This window comes from Rhipicephalus microplus, chromosome 1 (genome assembly GCF_043290135.1).
Source record: "Rhipicephalus microplus isolate Deutch F79 chromosome 1, USDA_Rmic, whole genome shotgun sequence".
NCBI lineage: Eukaryota > Metazoa > Arthropoda > Arachnida > Ixodida > Ixodidae > Rhipicephalus > Rhipicephalus microplus.
The window spans coordinates 102774938-102795615 of record NC_134700.1 but is presented as its reverse complement, the minus strand read 5'-3'; the positions used below and the strand labels follow the sequence as shown (position 1 = coordinate 102795615).

The 20678-nt window shown below is 46.8% G+C and overlaps 2 protein-coding genes across 2 annotated transcripts in view; both read left to right on the top strand.

Moving 5' to 3' along the window:
- LOC119178424 (coiled-coil domain-containing protein AGAP005037) overlaps nucleotides 1–20678 on the top strand; it is a 421294-nt gene that overhangs the window by 259083 nt on the left and 141533 nt on the right. The window lies entirely within an intron of this gene.
- LOC142796255 (uncharacterized) lies at nucleotides 15547–19086 on the top strand. The gene is made up of 3 exons (XM_075886473.1): nucleotides 15547–15840; nucleotides 16234–16327; nucleotides 16599–19086. Exons 1-3 carry the CDS (start codon nucleotides 15688–15690, stop codon nucleotides 18992–18994), a joined length of 2643 nt encoding a protein of 880 aa, XP_075742588.1. The 5' UTR covers nucleotides 15547–15687; the 3' UTR covers nucleotides 18995–19086.

The following is a 20678-nucleotide window of genomic DNA, read 5'->3' as shown; positions in this document are numbered from 1 at the left end:
TGCCTGATAAAATTTAACAGAGAAAGCCGGCACTCACCCAGTTCGCAGTCATGTCTCCGGCGTCGTGCCTCTCAGAAGTGCCGTTCGATTCCCTTTGGAAGTCGATGAGCTCGTGTAATCCTTCTCCTGTCGTCCCGTTGTTGAACTTCGGGCTCACTCCGTCCAGTGGTCGCTTTCGGGGTTATCAGCATCCCGCCGCTGCCATCCAGTTGTTGTGACTCCGGGTCCTACCGGTCTCGTGTTCGGTAGCTGGCCCCGTCGCAGGATCCATCGTCCAACAATTCAGCGAGAAGAAGCGCCCGAACGAACAACAGAGATTTATTTACATGTGGAGAAGTGGTCAACTGACCCAAAGAGAGAAGAGTGCGTGTGATACAAAACGTCTTCGGCATTTTATAGCGCCGCGCCGTTGACACTGGGCGCCCCGTCCGCATCGTCAGCCAATACGGTGTCTCCGGCCCCTCGGCCACGAGAGAGGGGGAAACACACCTCACAACACATGGAGTGGCACATCCCAACACGAGGTCCATATATGGTCACGGCGCCCTAAAATGTTACCAAACATGGTCACGAACGCACAGCAGGCCCCGGAGCGCTCCCGGCGAGGAGGAACCCGAATGGGGAGGTGGGGGTGGACGACACCGTCAGGTCAAGAACCGGTTCTCCCCCAACCTCTTCCTGCTTGGCTCCCCAGGGCCGGTCGTAACAATGCGGAGAAAAGAGAATTATTTAAATGAGTGAAAGGCAGAGAGGTCAACCAGGAATTGGGGCATCCGGTTTCCTACCTAGCACTAAGAAGAGAGGAAGCAGAAGAGGAGGAAGGCGGCGAGAAAGTTGACGTGCGAAAAAAAAAAGCAGAGCGGGAGCACACATTAGCAAAAAAAAAAGCTGAATAAGGCTGTGACTGATTTTCTGTGCAAAGACAAAACGTGGCGGCTTTCGAGCGCTGACTGTTCTGACAAAGGCCTGTCGTCAAAGCGGGCCCAGCAGCTATCGGCAGTCCGTGCGCGCTGTAGAGAGGGCAGTGACAGAATGTGCTCCATCTTTTCATCGCCACCGCAATGATCGCAAGCAGCACTGTCTTTCATACCGTTCGGCATGCCAAAAAATTATTGAAAGCGACACCAAGCCACAGTCGGCAAAGCACTGTTGTCTCAAGCCGAGAGAGTCCGGATGGAGGCCGAAGTCGACGAGACGAGTCCAGTCTATGCAATCGCGTGTGCCGTAAACTTCCTGTATTTCATGGGGATTTTACACCTTCAGTAGCAATCTGTCGGATTTTCGATATGTCCCCTTCGCAGAAGGCTATGAAGTCACGTTTCAGTGGCTTCCAAGTCACTGCGGCATATTGAACAATGAAAATACTGATGCAGTTGCTCGATTGGCACACGAAGACGGTGTAGAAGCATCTATTTCATTTCTCAAGTACTGATGCGTGCTACATGCGAAGAAGTGCATAATGTTGCTGAGCAGATGCTAATCTTATAACTGCTCTGGTGTGTACACGAGACCGTCTTCTTTCTATAATGAAAAATAATTGACGTGGTGCGCTTCGAGCCATGTATATGGGGTTCGTGCACAAAATCCACAATGTAAATAAGAAGAATGCCAGTAGCCGAGGGCTTTAGACACTTCGACAGTCTGGTGTTTTTCCACTTCCACTGACGTCGCATGGCATGCCAGAGTCTGGCATTTGGCATTCTTCCAATTCGAGTGCCTAGGTTGGGGTCGAACCCGCGACCTGCGTGTCATCAGCCGCGCACCGTAACCACCAGACCACGACAGTGGACTGCTTCGAAACATCGTAATCCTCTTCGTATCAGCACAACTGCATATTGTCAAACCCCACTATGGGCCGCGGGGGCTTCCACTGGAGAGGTCAGCGCTGCGATCGTTTTGACGTCACAGATAGGATGCGTAGTTGTTGAATACGGCAGCTTTGTTTTCGCGACACCGCTTGCATCACCCCTCATGGCTGCAACGGTTCTTAGTCGTGATTTTACGATGCAAATTAGACACGAGAGTGCCACCGGGGACACTGATTCGTAGTTTGCTTGCCCGTATTATCAGGTCTTACCGCTTGTTCAAACACTAAGCTTTAAGACAAAGGGAAGCACGCATGGTGTCCTCAGAAAAAGCGCAGGAAATGCGGTGTTCTAGAAGACAACACAATCAGGCATCATATGAGTGACGTCATGACGTAGGTGGCGCCACGGTATGTCCTCGAGGCCAATATGGAACTCGGTTAAGTCAACTTGTCCTTTACATCAAACTTATTTGAACACAAAAATATCTTTAGCGTCAATGTATGGGAAAGCTTACGGCTACGTCTACCAACGATAACGGAAACACCTGATATATCGAACAACAGGGCAGAGCGACACCTTTCAAAAAGCTGGCTTGCCCTCATAAGCGTTTTTTTTTTTTCATGCAAGGAGTCTTTTTCACAGGTTATGATGTACCGGTTGCGTGACCACACTCGGACAGAGTAAAAAAGGACTCACAACTGAGTTTTTATTTCGACACAAAGCTTCGGTAATAGAATAACCTTGTTGAGCTTCGCTGCACGTGCAACTGATGAAACGGAAAGGTCATTGTGCACAAAAAAAAAGCCAAAAGACCATGAGCACAAAAAATACATTGTGCGTCAAAGTGAGATGTTCTAGTCTCGAAATCATGTAGCGTCACGTACGTTAACTAATGCATTAACCAGGTTGTTTCTAGGCTGGTTATAGCACGCCTCTTTTGACTGTCTAAGAAATTTATCACGCCCTTGCCAACCGGAAGTTCTTGTGGTTAACCTCCCTGCCTTATGCCTTTCTGTTTGCTTCCTTTCTCTCATTACGTCATTGAATTTCGGTCCACACCCACATCTTTTTACATGCAACCCCAAACAAGCAATCGCTTCGCGATCTTCTCGCAGCCTTCTTTGCCTTTTGTGTTCTCTCGTTGTACGTATTCGGGGTCTTTGGCACGCCGCCGTCACTTAGCATCGACTGGTAAGCCTAACTGCCTTCTTTAACTTAACTGGATAAGTGGTCAAAAGTGGGATTTGGCCTATTTCTTAGAAACGCACTTGTAACAATATCCACTTGTTGAGCTAACTGTTTCCTTCTTCATTCCAGTGGTGAGTACAGTTGAATTTACCCCGTATGTGTGTGCGCATAACCGTCTATGGTGCTGACGATGATAGTTTCACGGCAGGCTCGACATTTAACAGCTTCGCTCGTAAAAAGAAAAAAGGCCCGCAAGCGAGGACATAAGAGAAGATGTCACTGACGCCACGACCGCCAGCCTTTCTGCTGTGCTGAGCCTTTCTCTTATGTCCGCGTTTGGATGCCTATCCCTGTAGAAGAATGCTTACCAAGTCGCCATACCATCGGTAGTGCTGAAACGGTGGAAGAATCTTAATAGAAGAATGCAAGAAATTCCGAGGCAACTAGGCCTAATTACTTTTCCATAACCGAGCCCCATACCGCAACTGTTTACTGAAAATGATATACGTGTTCAGCACTGTATAGTCAATGCACTTATAGCAATGTTTCGCACATTTTTAATATGCAACTTTAACGACACCAGGACTACGTAATTCATTTCGTGCGACGATGTAGAATTAACAGGATGAACTCGTGACGTGACAAACAAGCGCGAAAACGTAGACACGCTTAAAACATTTTTGCCGATCGAATTTGATCGTTCCTCTTTGTGCGCTGTCTAATCAATAAAAACACAGGGGCGCGTGCAGTTACTTTTTTTTTCACGCAATGGCCTGAATTATTAAGTAAGGAGTAATAAAAAATAGTCAGTGGGCGACTGTACTAATGGTGGAACATGTCTGCCTCATTCGCTCGCTGTTGTGCCATCGCCAGAAAAACACCGAATTATTCTCGTATGCTTGCTGCTCCGTCTCATATCGAGTGTTAGCGTATAATAACGCATTCGGCGAATGCAGACTTGCAGCAGAATATGGCCTCGTCTGTGCGGTGGCTATTGTTATTACTTCTGTTCTTCTTTTGCGGAGATACGACGAAATTATATGCTGCAGCTCCCTCACCGTGTAATACCGGCAAATTGGAGACGCCCGCTCACTATGAGAACGAGGGACCGAATGCGCGTGTACGAGATGATGAGTTTTGCTATTTTTGCCGACCGTGTGAATAATCGGGCACGCACTCTTTATGTTATTATATTTCCGCAGAAATGAACCTACAGGGGCGCAAATCTTATTCCGCCTATTTCATTAGCGACGAGATCACCATACAGCTTCAATCGTCCGTCGCCAATGAGAGCACTATTAGAGGTCTTTAACTGTTCATGCTTAATCTTATTGTCAGTGCCATCTTTTATCATTTTAGGGGCGAAGCTCCTTATAGCGGCACCCGTTCGTCCCCCTTAGAATGTAACAAGTATAACATTTTGACATCCAAAGTGGTGCCGGTGAGAGACTTCTTCTGTGCGTTGTTGAACAATAAAAAAATAGTGCTCAATGTACATGTCAATAGGTGCTAATGGGGAATGAGAGACAGGAGCATTCGGCTTTTAGTTAACGCGCAGGCTGCGATCACCATTAGCAGCCATTGGCATGTACATTGAGCACTATCTGACAAAAAAGGGTTGCTACGTTATACTCGCTGGGTGAACCTCCTTGGTTTTAGAAAGGTTTAGCGAGCGTTGAGCCGCAGTGCCATGAATACAATGAACTTGTATATACCGTGAATGAACTCGAGGTGGTTGAAAATGGGAAGTAGATACGATGCGCAATCCGTAAGAAAGTAAAAGCCGAATTCTCCGCCTCTCATTTCCCATTAGCAGCCATTAGCATGTACATTGAGCACTATCTGACAGAAAAAGTTTGCTACGTCATACTCGCTGGGCGTAACCTCCTTGGTTTTCGAAAGGTTTAGCGAGCGTTCGGCCGCAGTGCCATGAATACAGTGAACTAGTATATACCATGAACTCGAGGTGGTTAAAGGTGGGAAGTGGACCCGAAGCGCAAGCCGTAAGAAAGTGTGCGTGTGCCACCTCTCGTTTAGTCCTTGAAATGTCCGCTGGATGGCGGTGCTTCTATATGGGGAATATAGGATGAAAAGATGCGAGATGGTGGTACTTGGAGTGTTGAATAGATGGACGAACGGACACATACACAGATGCATGGATGGACGCATGAACGGACGCAGGGGCGGCTGCATGGACGAACGCAGGGACGGACGCACGAACAGACGCACGCACGGACGGGCTGATGGACGCATGGACGGACGGAAGCAAGAACGAATGAACGGACGAATTCTTCGCCCCACTCTCCATCATTCACTCCGTGGATATGCTGCCATTTTTTGTGTCTGTTTCGGGTTAGTTCCCACAGGTTTGTTAATGGTCCACCCGGAAACTTAGTTTGTCTCTTCGGGCTTCATGTTTTGTCGACCTCGTTACCCCTCTCTGCAAAAAGAAAAAAAAGAAGGAAATGACCTTTCAGAAGTTAGGGAAGCCGTGCGCGCGATTTAAGTATATATGGGCGGAACATGCTTCGCAGTTCGTTTAGACTGCCGACTGTTCACTGAGGCATATACGGCATACATTAGGCGCACGTCCCTCTATTGAGAACGGTACGAAGGACTGCATTCCGCCTTGCATTCCTGACCACGTACTCCTCTCTTTTGTTCTCCTTTCGTCTACAAATCCAAGCGCATTTGATCTGCCGGCCAGCCCAATCTCATTTATGCTGCAACTTCCAAAACTAATAACGTCCAGAACAAACTACGCTCTCTCCCCTTTCCTGTCGCATTTCTATGCAGTTCACAGCGAGCGCGTTAGCGTTCTTATCTTTTCTTGTTCGGAACTAAAGTATGTGTGAAGGGAAGCTTTCGAAACTCGCCGTTAAATTTTTAATGGCTCCCCGCCATATTAATCGTCTTTCCGCGCGCCGCCGCGCTTCGTTATTCGGGCAACTAATTCCACCACCAACTCCACCGTGCAGTGCATGACTTCGCAACGTTGTGGGGCCTGCTCCCATCGCTCGGGTGGGCGTTGCTGCGTGCTCGTCTGGGTGTGCGCATGCGCTGTTAATTCTATACGTTCGATCCTGCGGGCTTTTTTCTCAACGCGCTTGTTTAGTAAGTGTGAGCGTTTGCGCGCGCTCAAACAGAGAAGTTCCAAAAAAGAACGTGGTTCACTTTCTGCGTGACTGCACGACCTGTCAGGGCGAATGGCACGTTTTGTTCGAGGCCTTCGAAGCATCGAACTGGCCGCTTCGGGAAAACGCTCCTTATCTGGTGCGATATAGCTGTGGATGCACTGCGGCGAATACAACTATATACAGACGCGTCGTGCCGTATTACGTAGGCGTTGATTTCGCTCCTTTACATCCGTTATTTGGCTGGACACTATGTCGCTGTAGCTTAAAGAGTAGTCTGAATTCAATTTTAGAGCGTTCAGCATGGTCACCGTTCTGCAGAGCTGCTCATTCGCAACGTTTGCATGTTGCCGCTTTTTTCAGTGATGTACGCTTCACTAAACTAATTTTTGTCCCCTTCCCTGTTTTCTCTCTCTCACTCTTCTTTTTATTCTCCTTCCTTAATCCACCAGTGCAAGTGGTCAACTGCAAACTTTTGTGGTTAACCTCTGTGCTTTCTTTCTTTCTTTTTAGACACACTAAATTTCTCCATCATGTTAGACTTCTTGCCGAAAATTTGAGCACAATAAAGGACAATATATATATATATATATATATATATATATATAACTTGCCGTCAGCAGGAATCGCACCTACGACCTTCGAGTAATGCGTTCGATGCTATTGTCTGTTAGAACTTATTAATATTGTGTCCAAAACACGAAAAAAACGAGCCCTTGAGTATACACTTCTTTATATATATATATATATATATATATATATATATATATATATATATATATATATATATATATATATGTATATATATATATATATATATATATATATATATATATATATATATATATGTATATATATATATATATATATATATATATATATATGAAAAATAAATATACGCTTCCAAAAACTATTTATTGTCGACGTTTAGATCGGTCTCCTACCGAAACGTTACCAATAAAGAGTTTTTAGAAGCCTGTATTTATTTTACCTTAATTCTACGGCAACCGAAGCCAGACTCTTCATAATATATATGAGATCTAACAGGCAATAATGCCAAGTAAAGTATAGGGGACGTTATTAGACCGAAATGCAATGTTATTGTGAAGAAATAAGAGTGGGTGAAAAGATAACTTGCCTTGGGCAGGAAGCGAACCTGCGACCTTCGAATAACGCGTTTGATGCTCTGCCACTGAGCTACCACGGCGGTTTGCCCCAGCCACTTTATTGGGCATATATGTGAATTAAAACGTGGGAGCTACTTGCGACCTTTGCCTTGTTTCACCAAATTGACCCAAATCTGTGCTTACTAAGGCCACGCTATTCCCAGAAACTTCTTCATCTCATTGTTCCGCCTAACTTTCTGACTCCTCCTCGGATTCTTGAAGAGAATCCACTAACAGACTGCATAAATACTCTTCTAATATAGTCTGTTCATTTTCATTTCCACAGCTCGACGCGTCGTCTTCATTTCAAGTTGAATCATTTTCGTAGACCTCCATGGTTTGTTTGCCCCGTAGGTACTGGTAAGCTACAACTGTTATGTATTTGTGTCTTGTGGCATAGGGGAAAACTACAAATTATGATTCGAGAATGCCTGCCATAAGCACTTCACGACATTCGTAATCTTCTAGTTACTCCACCCTCATGTTTGTGATCTGCTTGTTCAGGAAGCATATTATCGATCATCGTATTGATACGCACTGCCCTCAAATATTCTACTTTGCTTAGTTGTTAATGACTGAGCGGGTGACGCTGGTAATGCCTTTCTCTTTCAGACCTTCCTCCTTTATTGTTTAGTACCTTTCCTTATAAAAGTTTCTCTCGCACGACCCGAAAGAACACTGCTCACTTACGCAGGGCCCCTCTTGAGAAAACGTATAAATCAACGCCGAAAACAACCTTGCTTCTAACGCTGAGAAAGTAGGGCAACACGTTTCTTTGTTCTGTTCGGTCACCTTTTGCTGGAAATTTTGTGCTAATGCCCCCGACTCTCTTTTCAGAAGAAGTGAGAAAGCTGAAAAAAAAAACGGGAAGAAATGAATTAGTTCAGGAAAGAACAATGGGTGGTCTTCGGGCTCTTTTTTCTAATCAGGACGGCCTTTTCAAGCGGGAGTAGGTCACGTGTTATGAAAAAGAAAATAACGAAGCTCTCGAGAACTGTAACAGGCCCGGCGGCTTCACATCTGTCTCGCTCCCGCATATCCTTGCTCCAGATCCTTGGCGGCCTTCATCCCCCGCATCCCGCGGCGACCTTCGCTTTCGTTCGAGGAAGCGGAAGAAAAAGGGGAGGCTACGAACCGGGCTTGGGGTCCCAGGCGGCGCGACCCGGATTCCTGTGGCCCGCTTCTTCCATTCGAGGCCGTGCCGCCGCTTCCAGCGGGAAAGCGAGTGAGCGGTCCGCTCACAAAGGGCGGCACGGCGCTTTCAAATCCAGCAATGACGAAGAACAAGAGCTCGCAGCAGCGGCCAGGAGGGGGCATCGATCGCCGTCTCTCGGTTGCCGCCGACGCACACTGCGCAGTCTCGCGAGGCGACGGGAAACAGTGCGTGTGTAGCCCTAGACGAGAAAAAAGAAGGGGGGGGGGCGGGATACGAGGGAGGACGGGAAAGCTTTTTGGGAAGAAGGGGGAAGAGGAGGTGGGCGCGACTCGTTCCAGACGGCGACGAGGTCCTCCCCCGCAATCGACGTCGTCCCGTCGGCTCGCTCGCCAGCGTTGCCGTAGTCGTCGTCGCAGTCGTTGTGGGGTGCGCGCACACCCCCTCCCGGTGAAACACCAGTGGCATATCTGCCGCTAGCCGGACGGCGCGGAAGGGTGTCCTACGCGCGCTTTTCTCGCGCTCGACGCCGCCGCCGCCGCCGAGTCGTAGTACTACTATGCTCGCGTCGTCGACACCGCCGCAGACGGCAGCAGCCGTGACGGCATTTTACCCGGCACGACCTGCCAGCGCCACGGGGGTCGCGCCGCCATCGAAACCGGCTGCCAAGGTAAAGTCATGTCAGACACCTCCCCCTCTTCTGGCCTCTGTACGTACACCAGCTGCAGATTTCCTTGTCGTGAATCGGCGCCTATAGATGACTCGCGTGCTTTCGAGTCCATCTTTACTTTCCCCAACCAGTGCCAACTCAAGCCGCTGCCATGTAAGTGTTTGTTAGGGTGGTCAGACGGAGACCTACTGCTCCGCGCAGACGATGTCAGCGTGTGAGACTGGCGTTTGAGTTTATGCCACTGCTTCAGTTGAAGCTGAAGTGCCGCAATGTGCCAGCTCGGGCGTTTTCATCACGTTCCTTCTCTGAACCATTATCAACAGTCGTTGAACTCTCGATGATCACTGTGTATAGGATATATTTGTCCTATTGTAATGTGTTCACTGAAATTATGTATTTAGCTTGTATAAAAGCGTGAGCAGGGTTGACACCGGGGCTGGCAGGAATAGAGCGGTGTTCTGTAAACAAGGACGTCTCTTAGTTTGCCGCCTGAATTCTTTCTCCTCTGACAACGTCAGCCAGACAAATGACTTCTACTTGCCTGGTATAATGTCAACGTGGTGTTGTGATTTTGTTGACACCTCTTGTCATGGCTCGAGTTGGGCAGTGTCTTGAACGCGGTCATTGCGAGTTCGACGCTCGAACGTGATCCATTCATTGCGCCTGCCAGCCGCATCACGTTATGCCTTTGACAAGCTCGCGCGCCATCGCACACCTCGTCGCATCAATGCACTCAGCATGTATTCTATCAATTGACTCGGCTATCAGATTAGCTAACTCCGCTAAGAGCATTCCTCGTTGACGCCCGGCGTGCGTGTGAGAAATGGTCGCCGGCGCCGTATTGATCACGCCCCACTACGAGCAAGATGGAGTGCCGAATTCGCTGGGGACCGCGGAAGAGGGCGAGGACCCAAAGAAAGTGGTGGGCCGATGCAGTGCGAAGGACACAGTGCGGGAGGCTACGTGTTGAAATACCGTTGGTGTCACGACCCTTGTGTACATTTCTCCTCCCGAATTTCTTCTCGCGGAAACAGTCTTTGTTCGCTGTATACGGAGTCAGCTTAGTTTGTCTGCTACAGGACAGCAGTTCCCCGGCCATTTTGAAACCGCTAACTGTTCACGTGGATGGCGTGATGTTTTACATATATACGTTATACCATGTCTCACACATTTTATCAGCACTTGAGATATTGTCAGTTGTTAAAGCTCATGACTGTGGGTATGTTACATTCGAGAGAGGAGCTTATGTTCAAGGAAAGCGAAATGATCAGTCGGTAGACGGCGCCTGATGAAAAGGGGAGTCTATGAAAAGCGGCTGCTCAGAACCGTTCGCCCCTGCACGCGCTTTTGTCGTCACGGTAAGCCAGTGTGAGAAACAAGTGGGCTCTGTCGCGGCACCCCTCCCGACAGAATAATGTGACTGTGTCCTGTCACAATAAACGTGGACAGGTGGCAGCATCTTGTGTACCAACTCCAGACAGCCGACCAACCGTCTAGCTAGGCTTGTTATTGCGCGGACGTATTTTTAAACTTTACCTTGACGAAATGAAGGATTAGTTCTCTAGCTGATTAATTGGAAGTTGAGGGCAGCAAAGCGAGGGAACGCAGAGGTGGAGGCACGTCTCTGAGGAAAGGAGAGTTGTTTGCTGCATTGGTGGAGCATCAAGAAGGGGTTCGCCCCACGCAGGGGTCTCATATGAGACGGGAGGTATTTAATGGAGAGAAATGGAGAGGAGCAGAGCTCGGTGCTCGAGAACAAAATCGGGAAGCGGGGACAGAGGTCGTGCTTGGCGCCAACTCTGATCTAAGGTTGATACTACATCGAGCAGTTGGTGTCGATGTGTGCACTATACTAAGGGCTCGGCAACTTACGCTGACGTTAATACAGCTCAGTGCTTACTGTTCGGTTTGTTTATAGGCCGCCCCGGCCTTTGTTTATAAATAAGTGTCAGTGTGTTAGTAAACCTCAATTTTGCCAGTAACGGAGCAAGCGGGCCTGTCCAGTCCTTCAACGAGTCGTCGTGTTCATCCGAACCATTTTAATTACCTCCATCACTCAATCTTAACTGATGATAAGGTGAAGCGTTTCTTGCTTCGGTGTGCTTGAAGTATCAAAAAATCAAGAGTGTAGTTATAGATTGATATTTACAACTGTAACCTTGGTAGTTACTCGTAGTTTTCGCGCTGCCTGCTGCGACCCTTACTATCACGTTAATTCGTTTCAGGCGAAGAGCTTGCTTTGAGAGAGCACTCTTATAAGCTACTAAGGATTCGCTTGTTTGTCTAAGAGCCATTCACAGTCTTTCCTCTTGTTGGCACCGGACTCGCATTCAGTGTTTTCAGTTAAGTGGCACTTGGACGTTTTCATCTTTAATAATACTTCACAGCCACGTTCTTTCAAATACCAGTTGAATCACGTTGATTAGAAGGTCGGGAATGTGCTACCACTGTAGCCCCACGCTGTTCGATTTGGTTGAAGATATTGGTTCCGCTGTCATAAACAATCACTGTGACCGTTCGACCGTATAAAAATATTAGGAAACGTTGCAGCAGCTATCCTGAAACTTTGAGGCAGCGGTTCATTTCAGCTGAAAAGGGACACCGAAACACACAACATGCGAGTAAACATCAGAGCAGTTCTTTAAATTTCTTACTTTTGACCAGTGACAGTTCAATAAATGCAGCCTCACGCTGTCAGATGGACTTCCGAGTAGTAAGGCGAAGCGGACGCACTTTCACGATGCGCTCCATTTACCTCCTAAGGAAGAAGAAGAGGTTATGGTTAAACTTGGCAAAAAAGAAACATGGCGCTATCTCATGAATTTCATAATGAATGAATGGATGCTATGAGATCCCATTCAAACAGTTCGGTGACCTGCGTGCCATCAAGCATGCAGATTTCTCTACCATTATTAATAGATTTTATTCAGGCTAGTGTCTCGTCTGAGACAGATTTCATTCGCATAGAAAAGCTCAAATTTGAAGAGTGCGTGGTTCTGCGCCATCTCGACGAAAAAAAAAAGGGGGGGGGGGGTTACTAGCGCAGTTCGCGGTATAAATCGCGCAGGGTTTGGTCGCAGCAGAGCCGGTGGGCATGTTTCAGCTTCTCTTGTTAACCATCTGTACAGAATGCTTGGACCATCAATGAGAGCGGGTCACTTTGTGATGGTGATATAACTTTCTATCTACGACGAACCTCAGGCACAACAGCTTTGCTGTACAGAATCGGGGCAGCGATTCGGGGCAAATATTGAGCTTTCGAAGCATTGCTCGAATTCTTGTATCACAATACAGCCACTCACGTCTGGCAGTGACGGTCTATGGGGAAGTTGTTCGACGCATGGTTAAACGCGTACTGTAAGCTGTGTAGTTGCTTTCTACCATAGGGATATGCACGGTCGTTTGTGTTAACAGGCATGTATCGGGTTACTTGACGTACCCGCGAAAAATGGACTGATGTTGCAGATCCTAATACAGCAAACTGCAATTATATATATATATATATATATATATATATATATATATATATATATATATATATACATATATATATATATATATATATATATATATATACAAGTGCCCTGCGCTTGTCTGTGTCCTCTCTGAGTGTGTGTATTTTTTGCGCTTGTTTCACCATGAAAGTTTAGTGGAAGCATAGCGTAGTGCTGTGTTCGCTTCTTCTTCTCGTTTTCGACAGTATCATGACACATTATTTAATTCAGTGGCGTATACAATAGACACACCATGCTTCAACCTCTCAGAGAGCAGGTGGACAGCAGCTTGTTGTTTTAAAACAATTATTTGGTATTCCGGGTGTTTCTTTCTATAGGATGTTCAGATACGGCGTTGTTTAGGTCGCAGTCGTGCGTCTTCGAGAAACGCAGCTACGTGCAGAAACAGTCACCTACCATTACAAATATAGATATATTCTAGATGAATCTACATATACGCCACTTGCAGTGTTCCAATTGTAATATTTCTCATAGTGAGCGAGAACTTTAGCATGACTTGGCATCGGACGTGTTATTCGAAGGTCGCAGGTTGAGATCCTGCTGGTTGCAAGTTATCTATCTCTTCGACCACCTTTCTTCGTTCTAATTTTCATTACAATTACTTCCACTGACACCGCCTATACTTCTCTTGGTTTGATTGATTGATTGATTTGTGGGGTTTAACGTCCCAAAACCACCATATGATTATGAGAGATGCCGTAGTGGAGGGCTCCGGAAATTTTGACCACCTGGGGTTCTTTAACATGCACCCAAATCTGAGTACACAGGCCTACAACATTTCCGCCTCCATCGGAAATGCAGCCGCCACAGCCGGGATTTGATCCCGTGACCTGCGGGTCAGCAGCTGAGTACCTTAGCCACTAGACCACCGTGGCGGGGCACTTCTCTTGGCATAATTGTCTGTTAGTTCTCATCATTATTACGTCAAACAAAGAAAACGAGCCTTTAAATTTACTTTTTTTCCTTCATTCTTGGCGACACCTAGGGAGATATGGGGGTACTATATGAAATGCCTTGATACGAGGAAAGGAGGCAAAGGATCGACCAAACGGGCGTCTGGTTCACTGCCTTGCTTCGTCACAATGACATTGAGGAAGGAAAATAGAGACGCAAGAAATGGGAAGGCTTTATCAAGGTGAAACATGTGCGGCTATAGAATACGCGCCTAAAATCGATCGCAAGGCCTGGTCGATTCTGGAAACGCTAGCAATACCCACGTCGCTTCGCTGGGCTTCGATTCGTGGCGCATTGGTCCGGAGGTCTTTTTGGTTTGAAAGAGGTAAATGATCTGGCTGTTTTTGGACTGTGGCAATACTGCGAAAGGACTGTAGGCCACTTTATCACGCATCTGTGATCGTTTTATCAAGGAAGACATGAAAACCTTTCATGAGACGCTCTACAGAAATTTACACGTAATGATCCGCGTTCAAAAAATATGTAAGGTATTTGAATCAACGAACATAGGAGTGTTCGTCTACCTGTGATCTCGATCGGTGAAGCGATGATACCGTTTCAATTCTTTCGGTACTAAGGCTCCAAAGGCTCATTCACAGCTGCCACTGGCACCAGTGACGCTATAATGTTAATCGTAAAGCGACTGGTAGCAAATGGCCGATTTGTTATCAAAGTGGCTCTTTTGGCCCCGTCGCTAACTGCGCGATTGATCAGTCGCATGACGGCGGTCGCAAACCGTTGAACTAGTTACATGTAGAAGAACAGACCGTTAGCTTAGCATGAAAGACAACGTGCCGAGACGGGACAGTGAAAATGGAAAAAAAAAACACTGACAGCGCTGAATAAGAACTGAGAAACAATTGCTGTTTTGCTGATGTCATGTATGTTTTCGTATTTATAGCTTCTCAAGTGATAAGAAAAGTCAACTGCAAGTCAGCGCTGTTTATGTGAGCTTCTTTTCGTCGTCTGTTAAAAGAACCACATGGTGCCGAAATTTCCGGAGCCATCCGCCACCAAATAGTTTATAGGTATGTTGTTATTTTCGGACGTAGGACCCCAATAATGATAACCATTATCTTTTCGTTTTCTTTGTTCCGTCTTGGTGGGCTGTTTCTCATGCTGAGTATGTGCTAACTCGTCTGCCAACAATCGAGTGTGGACGTTTCCCCATTATACTGCGCTGCAGTGTAGCAATGTGAGCGGACGTGAATTCTGCGTGGTGACGGCTACACAACGCACGCGGATGAGAACATCGGTCGTGTATAGTCTCCTTTTTGATCGCCACAGTTATGAACAAATCTTTAAACCCTCGAGTAGGCTTCCGGAAATCCTATATTTTTGAGAAGATGTCCCGCATGTCTTCAGTTGTTGGCTTCAGTGAGGCGGTCACGAGGGATGACGTCTCCGCTGAGCAGCTGGCGATCTGCCTATCTGACACTTCAAACAGCACCTCGTCAAGAAAATCAATTTTGTTTTATCTATTTCTTCATTCAATCTCCCTTCACTTACACCTCATCTTGATGTTCGATCCCGTGACATTCCGCCCTTTCCCTCTCACGAGGCTCCTTCTTTCCATTCTGGTCACTCGACGTGTTTTAGAGAACGCGAACGATGACGACATCGGCAAAATGTCCTCAATGACAGCTTGCCTCTAACGGTTGCAGGCGGCCCTAATCCTTAATTGCAACAAAGTTTGAAATTGGATTAGTCAATCCTTGACGTGACTTGACTGGGATAGTTGGTCCTAATCCTTGAGTTAGGTGTCTGGTAGCGGCGCTAGCACGTAAGCGTTTATGTGCCTGCTTTTATCGCTTCCGGGAAGTTGTGTAACTGCCGAAGTTGATCCCAGAGGCCAGGTAGAAGGAAGCGTGTGGTTCGGATATGCTCCTCCAGGTGGCGCAACGATCCAGGTTTCTGTAGGGTGCCTGAATGGTTTCCCTCGCCCGCCGCTCCTTGCAGGGTGGGGACATTGTTTGACGGGGTGCTCGCCGCCGCGACCGGTTTTTCCTGACGGCCGCCGCCATTGCAGATCTCACTTCGCATAGCGACGGGAGCAAAGAAGGAGCTGTGGCCGCTCTGTCATATACTTTTTTAGGGAAATGACTGGGTGCTGCGTGCCCATGTGCACGAACAACTCCAGAAATGGTTGGAAACTCTACCATTTTCCGACAGAGCCCAAAAGAAGGCTGCTATGGATGGTGAAGATTAAGCGAGACAAGTGGCAGCCTACGAAGTCCTCGTGTGTATGCAGTGTGAGTATCCCGACATGTGTTCTTTTCTCGTCGAGAACTTTGAAACTTGTTTTTTTAAATGTGTATACGTGTCTGTGGGTCACTTTGTCGGTGCTGTAAACGCTTCACGTCTAAGTTGCAGTTTTTCTCTCTTTTTTTGCGATCTCTAAAAGTGCAGCTATGGAAACGTGTGGCGCAGCCGCAGTATTTGAAGTTTGTACCAGTTTTTAGTCACTATATGTATAAACAAAATAGGCTGCTTGTTATTAAATTGCGTATTTACAGAAAAGTGTTTTTCATTCGTTTATTGCAAATCACGAAATTCAATAAAAGTTGTGTGGTATACTGTGTCTTTCTAGTAATTCTGTCTAGGCTAAGCTAAGCTAAAATTCATGGTTCATAACGGACTTACAGGCACATTTTGAAGCAAGCCATTTCGAGCAGCACCGAGCTGACCAGTGGATAAAACTGAAGCCGAACGCTGTGCCAACGGTGTTCCCTTTCAGGGGTAAGTTACTGTTTCACTGTGCGTCAAAGATTCTGTATGAACCTAACAGGTGGCAACAGTACAAGGCTAAAATGATTTAGTTTCAAAAATTAGGATGATCCGTGGAATTCCTCGTTTGAGGATATTAAGAAAGTCGGGGTACGTGCCTGCGACCTGAGAAAAGGCATATGTCTGCAACCTATAATACTGCTAAAATCCAGTACAGGCCTGTGATTAGAGCTGGCTACCTTGTAATACTTGCAGCTTGTGACTGTCCTTTTTTGCACTGCAGGCTTGCCTCCACAAAGGAAGGCGCCAAAGGACAGGGCAGGACCTGCTGTGTTGCCTGATGCATGCCAAGAAACACGCGGTGACAACTCTACGGCCATTAATTGTACGCCACTCACAAGTGCACAGGCGAATTTAAATTCACGCACAGACAGTCTTGGCGCACAGCAACCGCAAAGCTGCAATTCTCAGACGCCTGATTCAGTACCGCACATTATGGAAAGGGAAGAAGTTGTGATCTCGGCCGATGCACCTGACGGGGCACGTGAAAACAAGCAGTTAAATAAGCAGCTCTCTGATATGGGCAGAAAATACACTCAGCTACATCAAGTCCATCGGAAAGCCACCTCAACCATTCAAGCACTAAAAAAACAGGTGAAAAAATTGGAAACCAAAATGGAATTATTCGGACAGCGTTTGAAATTCCTCAATGATGACCAGCTGCAGGCTCTTGGGCGCCAGAGTAATAAGGGAAGCACTTGGTCTGCAGAAACAATCAAGCAGGCGCTTCAGATTAAGTTTTCCTGTGGAAAAACTGGTTACCAGACACTAAGAAATCTGGGCTACCCCTTGCCATCCGGAAAAACCCTTGCACGTCGCCTTCAGGGCCTCAAGTTTCTTCCCGGAATTTTGACGGAAGTCATCGATGTTCTCAAAATCAAAGCAGAGAACATGCAAGACATTGAAAAAGACTGTGCTTTGTTCTTGGATGAAATGGAGATTGCTCGCGGGTACGAGCTCGATCGCGCTGAGGATGTGGTGTTGGGGGGGCAAACTATGCCAGAAAATCCAGACGAACCTGCACATCACGCACTAGTGTTCATGGTAGGAGGCCTGAATACGAGATGGAAGCAAGTGATTGCCTACCACTTCACCGGAAGTCATGTAGAGGGTAGTATCCTCAAGGACTACGTCATGAAGATAGTGCAGCTCTGCGCGGAAATCTCTTTAAGAATCCGTGTCGTCACTTGCGACATGGGGGCTTCTAATCGGGCTATGTGGCGCGAGCTCGGATTCTCCAGCCACAGGAATTCCATTACTGTATGTTCAGTGCCTCACCCCTGTCTGGAAGACAAAGAATTGTTTTTCACAGCAGATGCTGCACACGTGCTGAAGAATGTCAAGTCACAGTTGCTTTCATCGGAAGTATTCTTTCTGAGTGATGCAACAGTATGCCAGCACAATCTGCCATCAAAAGAAGTGAACGTGGACCATGTGCGCAGTGTAATTAAGTATGATGCTGAACGAGAGCTGAAAGTCGCCCCGAGGCTCTCAGAGTTACACATTTCGCGAGGCCATTTCACAAAAATGAAAGTGGGAGTTGCTGTCCGCTTCTTCAGGGAAGCTCCTGCAGCGATTCGGTACCTAATTAAAGAGGACGCGATAGAGCCGGAGGCAGAGACAACAGCTTGGTTTCTAGAATTAGTATTCAACTGGTACACGCTAATGTCTTCCCGCCACCCATCAGTTGCTCTCAGCCTTCGAGACATGCGGAGGTACCACGAATCAATTGAGCTACTGAACTCGGCCCTCGAAGTTTTTCAAGGAATGAAGATGGGAAGCAAGGCACAGTGGAAGCCTTCGCAAGCAGGTTTACTAATAACAACAAAAGTCGTTCTTCGTCTCCAAGACATTCTCTTGCGCAGTGAAGGATACGAATTCTTCCTCACGAGCAGAATCTTGCAAGACTGCCTCGAAAATTTGTTTTCGGTGGTGCGCATCAGGAAGCCTGTTCCTAACGCATATGACTTAAAGTGTGCCCTGAAGCTTGTGTGCGTGAGTCAGTTCCTTCATGCACCCGGAACGTCAAGCTACGAAGTCGACGATGCTAAGTACCTCGCCGACATGCTTGCAAAAGGCAAACAAGAGCACGGGGAGGTGGAAGCTGATGTCATTGATGACTCGGAAATTTTGTTCATTGAAGAACTTCAAGAAAACGAATGCAACATCCTTTTCTACATCGGCGGCTTCCTTTTAAAAGGTATGCTGAGTGTTGTAGCGGGATGCGGGCATTGTAATTCTGCCTTGTTAGGCTCAACTGAAAGCGAGCACGCAACTCTGACTATTCTGAAGGAGTACAGGAGTGAAGGTGGCAACCTCACATATCCCAGCAAGGATGTTTTGCTGACACTCAAGTCGTGTGAAGAGCATTTCAGGGGCATCATAAGTTGGAGTGAGGGCTTGCTGCGCTTAAGGTCCCCGTTGAAGGCCGTGACCGATTATTTGAACGAGATGGTGCGCCCTTGCGTAAAGACTTGCTCCGAGCACAGTGACGCCGTAGCAAAACTCCTTATTGCGAATTATGCAAGACTGAGGCTTCGCGTGCATTTGCGCCACGTTAGTTCAAACGGCGTCAATGAACACGGAAGCAAGACGTGCGCTGGGGTAAGCCTTCCGTGACCAGCCGAACTGGACCAGTCACTTATAAATTTTATTATTTTTTCTTTCAGAACACTTATTGTTTGATTAAAATATTTTGAGTTCATTGTGAACTGGCTAACCTCCCTGTCCTTTCTTCATCCTCCTCCTTAAGTTCATAGACATTTTTCTTATTTGTTATACAATATCACATTCTTAGATAAAAACAGCGTTGTGATCTTTAAGCTGACTAAGGTTGTGATCTTTGGAGAATGTTTATGGTAAGTTAATATTATTGCGGTCGAAGCAATACCGACACAGCGTCACAGAGGCAGAATACGAGAGTGATACTTCTCGGATAATTAGATTGCTCGCTTACATATATCTATGGAAAGTAGAAAAACTGAACAGGTATAGGGCATCAAAATCGTTATTACTGCATTTCATCTTGTATTTTCCAATAACTTAGTAAGATTTTTTTCTCAGTGGTCACATAAAAACGAGAGATTCAATTGATGTTTACGCTGTTTCACTATCTCAACCAGCTATAACAGAAAAATAGCTGTGTAACAAATCTGAATCTCATTCCCGCAAGATTATTCAGAGCTGCGAGGGCACGCAAGGCGGGGGAAAAAGCAGGATGAAGTAAGTTCAACGCGTACAATGCGAGCACTACTGAGTGGCTGGCACGCTGCACAGCCACTGAGGAGTGCGGTGAGTTTAGGTAACAGGAAAAGGCGTGCGCTTCATGAATTAATGTAGATTTATCCTGCAAACAGTCTCCAATGACAGACGCACATATTCAGACTGCTTTTTTATAGCGCGAAATACCATTTCTCGCACTAAACTCTTCTCAAACTCTCCTCATACGCGCGCGCAGGCAGTGTGTTTCGTTGGGGTGAGATATGTAATGGCGGACGCTCTAGCAGACGACGCGGTTGTCCCCACCCTGTACGGAGCGGCGGGCGAGGGAAACCATTCAGGCACCCTAGGTTTCTGCGAAAAAAACTGTCTTTTCAATGAACTCGTTCGAGTAATTTTCATTACTGACACTGACAGTTAATTGGCCCTTAAGTAAATGTATGCTGCGATATCATATGTATCCAATATAGCGGACAATGAAGAAGCGGACCACTTTGCTTCGTCATGCAACCATGATCACTGTGACTTTCCGGGAATTCTCTGTACGATGGACAACGCTCGTCTGCTTATACGCCGACACATCTTAAAGCAGCACCCAGACCCGAGTGTTGCGAATGGATTGTTCCCTCCCCGTGTTCGTGGCCGTGGCTTGCCTCGTAGTTCCCGAGTGCTGTTGTACAAACTAAGAGTCGGCTCTGTGCTGGTGCGTGAACGATTACATCGTCAAGGGCGTGTGGACAGCCCGTTGTGCGTAGCTTGTGGCTCCTGCGAAACACTTGAGCATTTCGTAGTGCACTGCCCCACATTTGCTGCGCAGCGGTCTTTTCTGATCAAGGAATATAAATTCCTAGGACACTCAAGTGCGCGACTCTAGACGACTACCTCTTTCCGAATGGTAGTGCTTCCCAACGCGACCAGGCCCACCGAGCTTTCCTTAGATTTATGAACCAAACGAATCTGGCCACCCGTTTATAGACGGTCTCTTTCTTTTTCTTTCTTTCTTTTTTTCTTTTTTATTATTATTTATTTATTTATTTTACTCGTACTTGTGGAAGTCTTCCGTCATTTTTTTCTCTCTTCCTCA

Excerpts from the sequence above, each read along its gene's own strand:
- LOC142796255 (XM_075886473.1), top strand. The coding sequence starts at position 15,688 with ATGACTGGGTGCTGCGTGCCCATGTGCACGAACAACTCCAGAAATGGT. Across the intron at positions 15,841-16,233 it reads AGTCCTCGTGTGTATGCAGT|GCACATTTTGAAGCAAGCCA; the intron begins GTGAGTATCCCG and ends ACGGACTTACAG. Across the intron at positions 16,328-16,598 it reads AACGGTGTTCCCTTTCAGGG|GCTTGCCTCCACAAAGGAAG; the intron begins GTAAGTTACTGT and ends TTTGCACTGCAG.